The sequence below is a fragment of the Rutilus rutilus genome (genome assembly GCF_951802725.1).
Source record: "Rutilus rutilus genome assembly, chromosome: 4".
In the NCBI taxonomy this organism is placed as follows: Eukaryota; Metazoa; Chordata; class Actinopteri; order Cypriniformes; family Leuciscidae; genus Rutilus; species Rutilus rutilus.
Genome location: NC_140212.1, coordinates 40,892,094 through 40,906,223, shown reverse-complemented (window position 1 = coordinate 40,906,223; position 14,130 = coordinate 40,892,094). Strand labels below are relative to the sequence as shown.

At 35.6% G+C, this 14,130-nt stretch overlaps 1 protein-coding gene and 1 long non-coding RNA gene across 2 annotated transcripts; both read right to left on the bottom strand.

Moving 5' to 3' along the window:
- Positions 1-4,570: 4,570 nt before the first annotated feature.
- On the bottom strand, positions 4,571-10,608 carry LOC311288658 (uncharacterized protein). The gene is made up of 13 exons (XM_084406167.1): positions 9,876-10,608; positions 9,643-9,754; positions 9,425-9,550; positions 9,243-9,287; positions 9,114-9,167; positions 8,955-8,996; positions 8,771-8,845; positions 8,259-8,315; positions 7,940-8,017; positions 7,513-7,703; positions 6,908-7,067; positions 6,545-6,648; positions 4,571-4,666 (listed from the first exon to the last, which is right to left on the bottom strand). Exons 1-13 carry the CDS (start codon positions 9,951-9,953, stop codon positions 4,661-4,663), a joined length of 1,128 nt encoding a protein of 375 aa, XP_084262293.1. The 5' UTR covers positions 9,954-10,608; the 3' UTR covers positions 4,571-4,660.
- Positions 10,609-11,913: 1,305 nt separating this feature from the next.
- LOC311290001 lies at positions 11,914-12,545 on the bottom strand. The gene is made up of 3 exons (XR_014627273.1): positions 12,487-12,545; positions 12,222-12,285; positions 11,914-11,958 (listed from the first exon to the last, which is right to left on the bottom strand). It is a non-coding gene; the product is annotated as an uncharacterized lncRNA (long non-coding RNA).
- Between the last annotated feature and the right edge of the window lie 1,585 nt (positions 12,546-14,130).

The window sequence follows — 14,130 nt, the reverse complement described above, 5'->3', positions numbered from 1 at the left end:
CATTCATCTAATCTTTCCTAATGATCCGCTAGCTGCCCGCCCCATAAGCAGACCGTCAAAAAAGCGCGTCTCTGTAGGCAGCCTCTGAGATCTGCACACAAAAACAATTGGTTTCACCAACCACTCAAAAGATTAGATGAATGTGATTTTTATTTTAATTTTTTTGGGGGCCTGAAATCACTGATACAACCTTTAAGCAAATGTGCCGTATTGTGTCATGGCTTCGAAACAATCCAACACCCGTTTCCACGGTGACCCCTAGTGGTCAGAACAGTGTAAATGCAACAAAACCCTGGCAAAACATGTATAAAACATCTTTCAAATGCTATTGTCTATATGTTCTTTTATCAATTGTCAGGGTTTGTTTTGTTTGTTCTATGAAAGTCTCTTATAGATCTGTTTAGCTGAGACAATTAACTACCATTATTCATTTTAATTATACTATGTCTAATTAAAACGTCTAAAAATGTATAAAACTGATCAGAGATCAGGTAAAACCCACAGACACGTGTTCAGTGGTTATCATGATTAATGGGTTGACAGAGATCATCGCCTCTAGTGGTGAACCACTGACATTTCGAAGTGTTTGGAAACGTTTAGAAACAGTTGTGAAGTAATGAAGCCTTGTTTACTGAAATCACGTGACTCTGGCAGTTTGATACACGCTCCAAACCATTGATTCAGAACAAAATATTCGTAAAGGTTTTGAAGCATCATGAAGCAGTGTTTTGAAATTGCCATGACTAATTTTGCACTTGTGTTCTGCAACTCGCCTCCAGTGGATTTGTTACAGTTTAGCTCCAGCTTGCCTTAACGCTGATTTGTCCGAGCTCGCTTGGACTATGTTGTCTCATCAAGAACATCAACAAGATTAGCGTGATATAGTTAAACCCAGTTGTAATCCTCATCCCTCACCCATAGTTGAGTCCAAAAGAAAGATTGTTCTATTAATTTATTGTGTAGATTATCATCAACTTAATGACAAGTTTCAGATAGGTCTGCAACAGGAGAGAGAGCCAGGAGACAAGAGGTATGCAAGTAGGTCAAGAGCAAACGACAAACACCTGTGTCTTGTTTCAGTAATTGGTGTGGAGAGATAGGATAAAAGCCACCGGGAAACAGGAAGCTAAAGAGTGGTGATGGGAAGTTCGAATCATTTTACTGACTTGTTCGATCTCGTTCATCAAAATGAAGTGAACAAATCTTTTTTCAAGTCATTTCGTTCATTTAAGGGGCTTTAAATGTTATACTTTTAACAGGCAAATTCCCTGAACACATCCACCTATGCAGTCTTGATCATATTCTGAATTAAGAAATCATTATAATGCAATAAAAAATTATTTGCAGGGAACATAAATAATTACTTTACCTTCCGAGTCTTTCGTTCATTTGTCACGTGACAAACGCAATGAACGACCATGAACGACACATCACTACTAGAGAGAGAGATTGACTGAGGACTCGTGGCGATCGTGTGAATGCTCTGTGGAGCTGCTGTGTTAAACGACTAAGTTTATTTGAAGCACCTTGTTTTGTTTTGAGCAGTTTATAAAATAAAACCACGAGCCTCAGTAAAGCCGACCCTGTCTCCTTCCTTCCACATATACAGAACATCATCACACCCACATAAAACCTACAAGACCCAACTGGACAACAGTGCTTATATATAAATATATTGAAATTTTTGAACAAAATTATTGCTAGGGACAAAGGGACACGTCCTTAACGTCCCTACTATATTCTATGCCCCTTAATGATTATATGCATCTATGATTAAAGCATTTTTATTATATTGCGCTACGTTTTTGTGCTGAATTCGTTTTGCTTTCGTATGCTACTGAGTGAATAATAGATTTAAAAATATATATATCAGTAATTAACTGGAAGGCATCCCCCATCGAAATTCACTCCCTGGACGCTGTCCCATTTCCAGACATTTTATTTTATTGAACCATATCAACTTACAAACTCAATTAGGGAACAATAATATGCATACGAAAATATACACAAATAACATGTGTGTGTGTGTGTGTATATATATATTTATTATTATTATTATTATTATATATATTTTTTTTTAAACAACAGCATATTAAGTACAATAAACAAAAGCATAATCTTCAAAACATTTAAAGGGGATTGCTTGTAAGGAGGAAAATATGAAATAAAAATAAACAAAATAATTTAAGCATGTACATATTTTTAAAAAGAAAGAGAGTCGTGCATGACTTTATACAATTCACCAAGGGATTGATTATCTTTTGGATAAGTATTTTATGGATGCTAGATAGCTTTTACATTCATTTCTAAAAAATGTTGCAGAAGGTTTGCTGTTATTCCATTTGCTTTTATGTATATGATATTTACATAATTTCCAGACCTATATGGTTATTTTGCACAGGTTGCTGTTAGTGGATTTATGCTGCCACTTCAAAAGTCATACATGATTATTAGCTTGTTGCATTCAAGTGTGTGTTGTCGGAATGATCAGGAAGTTTCTCTTTCTCTTGAGTTTTCCGGGTTTATTCTTGCCTATTTATTGAGAAAATATTATTCAAACCAAAATTATATGTAGTGTCCCATGCACTGACAACCATATTTATTTACGATGCTATCCAGATGCAGGCTATTTTCGCTGTGTATAAAACATACAACAACACGCTTAAATGATCGATCACTCATAAGCAGTGTTGCCACAGTTACTTTGAAAAAGTAACTTAGTTACTTTACAGATTACTTGATTTAAAAAGTAACTTAGTTACTTTACAGATTACTTGATTTAAAAAGTAACTTAGTTACTTTACAAGTTACTTTATTAGTTACATTAAGCAGCTGCCGACAACATAAAAATGACAACCGGTTTTGCCAACACTCACTTTATTGGAAGTGTATTTTTAACAGTAACATCAACAATCTATCTCCTGACAATTTAAGTTGAACTTAAAAACTATTTCCTGAAAAAAATACATGTTTTTACAAAAAATAAAGGCAGTCTTTCTTGACTTGACATAAATACTTGTTTTTATAAAAAATAAATACAGTCTTTCTTGACTTCACCTAACATAAATACTAAAAAAAAAAAAAAAAAAAAAAAAAAAAGCTGTTCTGTGAGGCAGCGCGGCATTGACAGTAGTGGGGATCTTGTTTATTATGGCACGAAACGAGGGCGAGTCTACCGTATTTAATGGCAGGATTTCCTCCACAACAAACTGCCCGACTAACTTCTTCAACTCTCCCCCACTTACTGGTTTTGCACCGAAGTCCAGCTTTGCACCGTGGTCGGGGACCTCCTGCACTCTGCATCGCATCACCTGGTGTGACTTGCTCTATAAGTTTGACTGTGCAGTGCATGGACTCCAAATGTTTTTTTCAAATTCAACGTGGTGTTTCTGTAGCTAGATAGCACTTTGTCGCCGCCAGAAAGACTTCTAGAAAACGCACATCTCTCGCCTCCCTCCATTGTTGTTTACGTTTGTGTCGCTGCGCGTGGTACGTACACGTGACGTGAACCTCATGCATGCTGAAAACGTGACTTGTCACATACGTGACTTCACTCCCCGAGATGCAAGAAGAAATAAATATATATTTTTATTAAATAAAATGACAAAAAAATAGTAACGCACAGTGACTTGGTTAAGTAACTTTAATCTGATTACTGGTTTGGAAATAGTAACTCGTTAGATTACTCGTTATTGAAAAAAGTGGTCAGATTAGAGTAACGCGTACCGGCATCACTGCTCATAAGCACTACATTATTAACAAGACAACACGATCTAGCTGTGATGGGAAAACTCATCAATTATTCCCGTGACCGCATTAGTTCTGCCTCCAACCCATCTCTAATTGAGTTACTATCGTCCGTGTAAAACAGCGCGTGAACCCAGCTAACACAAATACGTAACTGTTACGTAACTGCAACGTAATCTGGTGACCAAACTTTCGTCGTGGCGACGTAATTAGTTACGTCGTGGCAACCGGAAAAGTGAAATTCCCAAAATACGTTGCTACAACGTAACTTTGTGACGTTACCAGTTAGTAAGCACGACGTTGTGACAACGTAACTTTGTGACGTTACCAGTTAGTAAGCACAACGTTGTGACAACGTCCTGTGCTGGTACTAAATATGTCATTTTCAAGGCGGACACCCAGCTAACACAAATACGTAACTGTTACGTAACTGCAACGTAATCTGGTGACCAAACTTTCGTCGTGGCGACGTAATTAGTTACGTCGTGGCAACCGGAAAAGTGAAATTCCCAAAATACGTTGCTACAACGTAACTTTGTGACGTTACCAGTTAGTAAGCACGACGTTGTGACAACGTAACTTTGTGACGTTACCAGTTAGTAAGCACAACGTTGTGACAACGTCCTGTGCTGGTACTAAATATGTCATTTTCAAGGCGGACAGTTTGTGTCCTCATTTGCCCACGCCTCATTTAAAGAAGCTGTTTAAATCTGCTGAATGATGAATGCATACTCAAAATTAGGTAAATTCAGCTAATTTATTTTGAAAACAACAGTACACAACAGTACACATTAACATTTTAATTATAATTGTAACACAATTTGTTTGAACAAAGAAAGGGAACACTTGAGGAATGTAGAACAAGAACATGAATGTAGAACAAGAACTACTCCAATTCTGCAGGTACTGGCAGTCAATCCTAAAGAAACAGCACAACAACAAAACAACAGGTTAGTCGTTTTCATTGTAACCTTTAAATAAGAGCTATTGTATTAGGCAAAAAAAAAAAAAAAAAAAAAAAAAAAAAAAAAGGCAAAATAAGGGATATGATAACCTGTGTCACATTATTTTTTGCAAATAATGCAATTTATAAACTGGCCTTTTGGTCCAAACGGCGAAATGATGTCTTTGAAGGGCACTTAGCTGGGATAAAAATTTGCTTTTTTTTTTTGCATTCTCACTGCAAGCTCTTATTGTTCCTTATAGGGCATATGATAACGTCTACATGAAATTCACGCACCGTGAATTTGTCTGATAGTAGCCTATATAACTCTGCCTTAACCCCGTAGCAACAGTAAAACAAATTCGAAAAGACTCCGAAGGAGCGATTGCTGATTGGTTGTTATTATCCTCCTTTAAGTATATTAAAATAACGTCTGTTGTAACGACTCTGCTGAGGAAATTTTTCCAATGAAACGTTTTTTCCCTCTTCGCAGGACATGTTCAGTTTCTTGCTACTGCTAATTATTCAGGAATAATATGTCATTTTAAAATCTTCTCAAAGACAAAGGTAAGTCTGATTTTGATCTAACCTTAGCCCGTGTGGTAACTGCATTGATTTATGTTTGTTGATTAAATGTTGCATATTGTGAGGAAACTCATAGGCTTCAGGTCACATAAATTACAGAGATTTTGCAAATTAAATCGAGGATATAATATTAGGTTTATTGATATTTAAACCTGCACATGAGCTTAGTTATGGGAGCTGTCCAGGGTGATGAAAGCAGTTTGCAACTTTTTCCTGACAAAAATTGTGTTTTGGGCTTAACTTAGCTTAAAATAAAGCTCTATTCTATAAAAGTTCTATTTAAAACAGACGTTAACGTGGACATTTGTGGAGCAAAAAAGTTTACAGACCGGTAATGTAACTATACACCTTTTATTGTTGTTATTTTTTATTATTTTGTATAGTCCTGATAAATAATATCGATTGGAAAAAGCAAAAAATTTAAGTCAGTCCTTTTCATAACATCTTGTGAGAAAAAGAGATGCAACTCCTGTGACATACGATCTTGTGGCAATCAGGGTTTTATATGAAAGGTAAAGCGAAATTTTTCTCGTAATAACGAGATGTTATGTCGATAAAAAAAAATGAATGAGAGTAAGTTTCGCGAGAGTTACAGTTTCATGCAGTTTCTGCATCACCCGACCCGTGCGTTGGAAATAAATAAGTGCTAACTGGATAACACACCAAAAGGGTGAAACATATTCACTTAATTATATATAATTGGTGAGATATTGAGGCGATTACGTTGTGATATGTGATGATTGATGACAACTGATCTTGATCTGAAGTGTCAAAAACACACACAGTTCATTGACCAATCATAGAGCGTAAGTTCTGTTTGTAGTTGTAGCCAGATAGGCTACATTTCTTGTTTAACAGTAACACAGAGGGGAGAAATAGGCTGAATAGGCCCTCTTTGAGATCCAGATTGTGCTCGTCAGTACCGAGTGAGTTGACTATTTCATTGATATGGAAGTTTACTATTCATGCAAGTACTATGAAACTTGTGTAACTTTGACGTGCATGTTGATTTATTTGTGTTGTAAATGCAAGGAAATTTTCCGTTTTGCATTTCCTTGAACAATTTCCCCCAACATTAGTTTTTTTCGCACATTTAATTATTTATGTAGAATTTTGTGGATTGATTTATATATTTATTTGCGCGTTTAAATATGTATTGTTTTTTGCAGGTTTTGCCCTCTATTGTTTCAATCAAATCGAACCATTGTCTGATTAATATGAAATATTTTGACTTTGTTCCCCCTATTTTCCTATATTCAACATCAATACCTGAACATGTTTTTTCAGTTGGGCTGGCACATGTTTCAGTGTCTCTGCAATGTAGCACTCTACGTCCTTCTCTCCCAGATCAGACTTGCATTTCATAACAGCATCTGGAACAAAACAGAAATCACGAATATTATGTAAGTAGCCTACCATTTATTTATGTGCTCAAATTCACTTTATCAATATAATACTATCATTTTAAGTTTTTAACACACAAAAAAAGTGCACAGTGATTTTTATACTTTTAAATGGCTTAACATTCCTTGTAGAAATACAGTTTTGAATGACATGAGGCCAAGTAAATGTTTTCCAGAAATGAAAAGAAATGTTCATTCTTTACAATGTTATTTATTTTTTCAGACTCACGTTTGATGACTTTACACAGAGTTGTGTCAATCAGAGGCAATTTCTCCCTTTTCCCCTTCAAACTAAAGTGGCTCCACACGATGTTTGTCGCTACTGCCCGCATCACTCTCCTCACACAATCCCCTGGATTTGCCCCACCAATAAGGCTGAGATGGTGAATCTGTGAAACATCATGGTTTGGCATGCAGGTTAGTACAGTCAACAAACTCTAGTCATTGTTCATTCCTCATTGTCACAATTTAGTTGTTGAATATGTAAAAGTAGAAACTTGCATAATTGTATATATTAAAAAAGAAATTGAGCATATTTGCTACAGAAATACATACTATAGAATTGTATCACCGATTTATAGATTTTATTTATTAGGAATGAGGAGGAATTCATTAAAACATTTTTTTAAATAAATATGACTAATAAAAATAATTGAAATAATATTAATGCAACTTTCCATTGCTTGTAAATTAGTGCTAAAAAAAACAATGACGACATAACCATGAATGCTTTTTTGTAATTGTTAAATCATATTTAAATAAATATATAATACACAGTTTTTTAAAAAATATCAAGGTAATTTCATGCGCCCCGGAAATAACCAAAATCCTCACCACTCTCTTTCTGAAATCAGAGTCTTTAAGACTCTGGTCAAGGGCCTCAAGCTCCTCTTTGCTCTGAGCAACACTGAGCTCCAGGAGGTCTTCCGCTCTCTGATGACCCTGGCGTGTCCTCAGTAGGATGAGTATCTCTCTCTGGGTGGCTGCCAGGCTGTCTACTTTTCGCAGCAGAACCTCCAGTGTTTCTGCAATTAGAGAGCACCAGTTACACACTTGGTGAACCAAAAAGTAGCCTAATGTTAGTGTAATATATTAACTACAATACAAACATCATAAACCTGTCTAATTGGAGGAAAAATTAACTTTACACCGTAATTCACTTAAAACGCTATCTAAAGGAAGAACTCAGTATCAATATGTACTCTTTTTCTTTTTATAATTTACATTTGATGCATTTGTTTCTTAGGCCTATAACATGTACCTTTAAGCTGACTCTTCGTTGGGTCATTGGGTCGTTGGGTCTTCGTGTGGTCAGCCCTTGCAGATGTTTGTCTCTCCTCTAAAACAGTTATGTAATGTTATACAACAAGCACTCAACTTTGAATTATCCTGTGTGGGAAAAGTTATCTTGTATGGACAATTTGATTCCTCATGACATGACCTATTTAACAATGTTATTTTGTTGCATACGCAATGTTATTATCATTGCCTCATCTAACTTCTAACATCAGCTACTTTCAATTCAATCTAAAATCAATTCAAATAAAGTTTACAGATGTTGAATACAAATTAAATCTTACCTTCAGTAATATATTCTGCCACAGACACAGAATTAAATAGGGGTGATTCATCAAGATCTGGAAGCACAAAAAAACACAGTTGTCAACTTGAACCTTGAAAAACATCATATTGAGACGAATCCACTAAACGGATGTGCCACTTTTGCCTGTGATATTTTACTACAAAAACCTGTCTTAGTAGGCACCAGTAGAATGTTTTAAGCAGTTGCAATCTGAGTATTTAAAACAAGTCATTGTCATTCTTTTCTGTACAACAAGTACAACATTTATATATCTGACAAATTATTCTTAAATAATTTAAAATAATACATTTATCGTGAAAATTATTTAAAGGAAGTTTCTGTATAGATCATGGCAGCAGTAATTTATCCAATAATAATTTCCATTTGCATAGTTATTTTGTCAATTTGGCAAACCAGATTGTACCAAACAGTGTACACAAGAATATCAGTGGGCGCAATTAATTCTTAGTGAATTCACCCCATAGAGTTAAATCATTTATTCAATTCTACCTTTAGATAAATCATGTGATGTACTGGGATCTGAATCGTCATAGGTTGCATTCTGGGAAGACTCTTTGACTTTTTCTATTTTGAGTATACAAAGACAAAAAAGAATTACATGTAATTGCAGAAAATATATTTTATGTACTCATGGTACTATACTATACTTTTTGATGTGTTTATACTAATGTACTTGGTTTATGTTGGGGTGGGATGGGAAGTGTAGCCTCTGTTGCTGTATCAAAGAAATGTAAAATAACAAATATGTTTCAGGGGGGAAATTTTCATTTTAAACGTTAATTTTAAATAATTTATTTAGTTGTTTAAAAAGAGCATACAAATATACTTATACCTTTGTCTGGCCTTTTCTCAACAAATGATGGGTTTTTTTTAGGAAATGGTCCATCTAAATAGCATGCAAAATGTTAATTTACTTTAACTTGAATTTAAATTGCCATTTGTTGAATGGAATTTACAATACCTTGACGCTTTCTTTTGCTTGGGGTCGCCCTCAGTGGTGTCTCATCTAAATAGATCACACATTATTAATGTGCAGTTAGCAATGTATTCTTTGAAAGTTGATAATGATCTAACTTTTTCTGTTTCACTATCAGAAGATCTTAATGGACTACACAATACTCAAAGACTGAAAGTAATGCATACCATCGCTGCTGTCATCATACCGGACAGGTTTTCTTTTTGGCCTTTTTGTGTAGGTGTCAACATCACTCTCCACAGCAGAATGGTATTCTGCTGCTTTACACCACTTGAGGGCCTTTGCAAAATTGTCTGAAAATATAAAGCCAATGGTAAAACAATTAAAATATAATCATAATGTACAATCAGATAATTAAAGTATCCTCAAGTAAATTAAACATTACCAGTATTTGCCAATACACGGATTTTCCTGGAAATCCAATTTTTTTCATCAGGAACGTCTTCTTTTTTTGCCCTTTTAGTGGGGTTTGTAGGTGGCCAGTAGCTGTATTGTTGCTAGCATGCGTCCAGTGAAGACAGAGACATTGTTAAAATATTTATATACATTTCTTAATATTTATATTTTTGATCAATATTATATTGTTAATGTGGAAGGTTATGAAAAATGTTCTTGTACCCCATTTTCCCTGTGTGTCCAGCACTGGGCTACAATGCCAACCGTCGACTCCTCCGTGAATTCAACGATGACATACATACTAATACAAAAAAAAAAAAAACACAAAAAAAAAAAACACAAAAGATTCACTGCTGGTGTAAGATGGCCATGAATGTCACTGTGTCTCCATTTTCGATCTTGATTGCTCTCTTTTCAATTAGTTTTTTGGAGATCCACCTCATTGTCGTTTGTTTTTTACTGAAGTTGTACACCCCCATAAGAAATGAGTGGCAGGGCTCGATGAACAATGGTGCAGGACTATGATAAATTCTGCAAAGAACATGTCCATTTTTCTCCTCATCATTGGTGATCTCGCAGCCATTGTCATCGTCTAGGATGAATGCTCTATCCTTGCTCTTCTTTGTTTGTCTGTCTTTGTTGTTTTTAATTGTGGATGCACGTCTTTCCTCAATCCTGTTGGCAATCTGGCTAAGAGGGTGTGTTCCACTTCGTACCATCTTCTTGATCGTATGCAGGTATGTTTCGAATTTAAATGCACTGCAGTTGTCCAGACCATTAAATTGAACAGCATCATCAGTGATGTGGAGCATTGAGTGGATGTTGTACACTATGAACTCATTTCCATAGAGCTCTCGTCCTCTGCTGACAAAGTAGCTGAGCAAGCATCTTGCATATTCTGAGTGCTTTTTGACCAGTGTTGGGGAAACTAAAATGCACATTGCCACACTGAATGCCAAGAAATGTAGGTACATGTCATGCCCAAGAATTCCTTTCAACACAAGCTTGCCTGTATACAGCATGAATTGACGTAATTCTGTTGCCTTCCATCTCTCCAGCTCATCCAGGCCTCGAGGGGTGCGAGCAAAAATGGAAGGAATTTGACTCCTAAGCTGAAGCAACCTAGAGCTGACTTCTTGTTTTTGGGTGGTGGAGAGCCTGACTCTTCTTTCTCCACGGGTCCAACTGACAAGAAGCCTCTTCATCACCCCCAAGCATGCCTGATGCATGTAGTCGATTGGGAAGCTTTTGATCATATCCATGGGCAGCTGGATGAGTGGAGTATTGGCATTGTGATGCTCAGGCTGAACTTGGCTCCTAAATGAATCATCTGTGCGCATGGTGAGGTTTTCTGTGGCTGGAAATGTTACTTTATTAAACCATTCACCTTTCTGGTCACATTTATCACATCCATAGTACCCAGAGCACAGCTTTGTGCCTCGTGTAAAGGCTTTTGCTGGAGCATCACACACAATGCAGAGAACATTAATAGTGAAATTTCTCTCCTTATACTGAAGGCCATGAGACATCAAATCATTGAGGTCTGCAATAACATCATCTAGGAAAGTCAGATCGGTGGGTTTCTTGTTTCCGCATGTCAAAGTTGCTGGAAAAACGATGATGGGCTTTAGGTGGACAGCACAGAGCACAGGCCACATCACTTTACTTGAGCTCTTGAACAATGGCAGGCCGTCAACGTTGAATGACAGATTAATTGTGTCATGGTCCAGGATCTCTTCAACGGGGTACTTATCCAGTTTGTCCAGCAACTGTTGACGCAGTGGGTAATGCAAATACTCCATGCCACATTTCTGCATTGTGGATATTTTCCTCGGTGTTTTGAGCAGAGTACGAGCAGAGGATGGAAGATCAGTGTGGCCATGTTTCTGAAGAATCTTCAACAGATGGTCAACAGCATTGTTCTTTACTTCAAACTGAGAAGACCAGGATGCCAGGTCTTTTGCCAGGGATAAGCTTGCCATGCTGTCTTCCTGGTCAGATGTACCATCTTTTTTTTCTGCAATGTCCATGACTTCTAAGTCATCCTCCCAGTCAGTTTCTTCTGAAGGCCAGGATGCTTCAGAGGACATTGGAGATGAAAGGTTCATTGTGTTCTCCGTGGAACCTAAGGTGGAACCTAAGGTGTCACCTGCATCCCATTGAGCTTCTGTGACTGTTTCGGACTCTTCCAGACTGTCCAATTCAGTCTTATTTTGTGTATATATCTTTTTAAGAACACGTTTTGTTGCTCTCCAGGATCTTAGATATTGCCTCGAACGTTCTTTTTTGTCACTCATTGTTAAGCCTGTAAATAGTTAAGTGTAATGTCTGAATGTGCTTCTGTTTTTCTAACAACAATTTAATGAAGGCCCAAGCCAACATCTCACTTATCATTTTTGATTGAATTATTTTGATTACTGTGTAAAATTCACTGTGCAAATGGTAACCCATCATTAAAAACACATGAAGTTACTTAAAAGTCTTAGACTACATAAAAGTCTTAGATGACTACATAAAAAATAAAAATAATAAACGAAGCTTGAAGTGAAGCTAAATAATATTTCTTACCTTGAAATAAAAGATGGCAAGAAAATAAACTCAATGGAGGAGGCACTTGAAAACGATGTAAAATCTAATAAATTAAAAAAAGATAATCATTGGGTTGGTTTAGGCAAATGCATTGGTATCATGAATCGAAAAAGAGGTCAGAAACTGCAAGAGCTTGTGAATCAAATTGAATCATGAAATATATACTAGTCTCCAGGCCAACATCTGACTTATAACTTTTAAATACTAAGAATGTATCTGGTAGGCATTCAAAACATATACTTACAAAGACAAAGTCGCTATGTGCTAGGGCTCTTAAAAGAGCCTTTGGGGTGTAGTTAGCTGCTGTTGACACACAAGGAAAGGGGAGAGAAAATAGAAACATGTCTAAATATGAGTGAGATCTGTGCGAATTAAAATGCATTAAATTTCTGCAATGATTTTTGACTAATCAGGATGCCTGCTTTATCACTTACAATAATCAGACTGCAATATAGGCTATACTGAAAAAAAAAAAAAGAGAAGAGAATAATTATTTTCATGGTATAATTTCCAAAAAGTTAATAAAGGCTCTTGATTTATTAATATATCAATTGCATCAAAAAATGCATGAGATGAATGTAGTAATGCATCTTATGAGACTTTACAACCCACTAACAAATAAGAAACCATATTAAGTCAGTAAAATACATATTCATTCTTGAAAATACTACTACTAATTAGTATTATTATTTTTAATACTGTTAACAGTAATAATAAAATATAATTATTATTATTGTCATTAAAATTATGAATAGTAGCCTATTAATAATAATAACTTATTTTATTATTTGAGTTTAATTATTATTAATAGTAGAAGTAGTAGCCTAGTAATACTAATATTATTATTATTAACACCGTTAACAATAATGATTGAAATAAAATATTATAATAATTATTGTTATTAATAAAACAGTATTTATATTTATAAATATTATTAAATGTAGTGGTATTAATAATATGACAGACAGACGGATGGCCGATTTCATTATAGATCTGATCTCATCTTTTACAAGCCACGTCTCTCGCTCTCACAGGCTTGGCTGCGAGCGCGTGAGCGCTGGCGCGTACACCACCAGCGCTCACGCGCTCGCAGCCAAGCATGTGAGATAACGCGCTTTCCATACAAAGTAAAGATAGTATTATTAATAATTGTATATTTTAATTATTTTAAAGTAACGATAACATCACAGACATGACTGATGAAACGGAAAAGATTTTCTCTAGTAGGCTATCCCAAATGACGTCACACAGACTTAACGGCATTTAATGGTAAGTTATTTCATTATAGCGACTAGTGGACGGTGGGAAACAAACCGGAAAACCATTGTTTATGTGAAAAGTAGTGTTACATTTACTGGAAAAGACAGTTCAATTTTGTGACAATTAAAAATGTTCATTAGGTGAAAGTGGCAGTTATTTATGTTTCTGGTTGTAGGGGCCTATAGCCTATACCTATAGTATGCTATAATAAGATTTTATTATTTACTTTATTCAAAGTTTTAAGTGTCATTTACCTTTGTAAGGGGTTCGTATGTTTTAAAAGTAATTGTACCTAAATCGGTTAAGTGAAAAGTACTTTACCTCAGAAATGCTGGTAGAATAGGATGTCCACTTACAATGAAAACCGGGTTCTGCGCGCGGTGGTGACAACCCCTGCTTATATATGCCCGCTGGTAGGTTTCGCGGGCATGGCACGCGCACAAATGTATATATATATATATATATTTTTTTTTATTATTGTACATTTATATAATGATACCATTGCGTTACCTTGTCAAAAAGTGATATACCACAACAATTTAGTAAGTTATAAATAAACTTTAGAATATAAATATGTTAACTAAATTGGCTAGATTTACGAAATTAATTAACAATTAAAATGAATCGG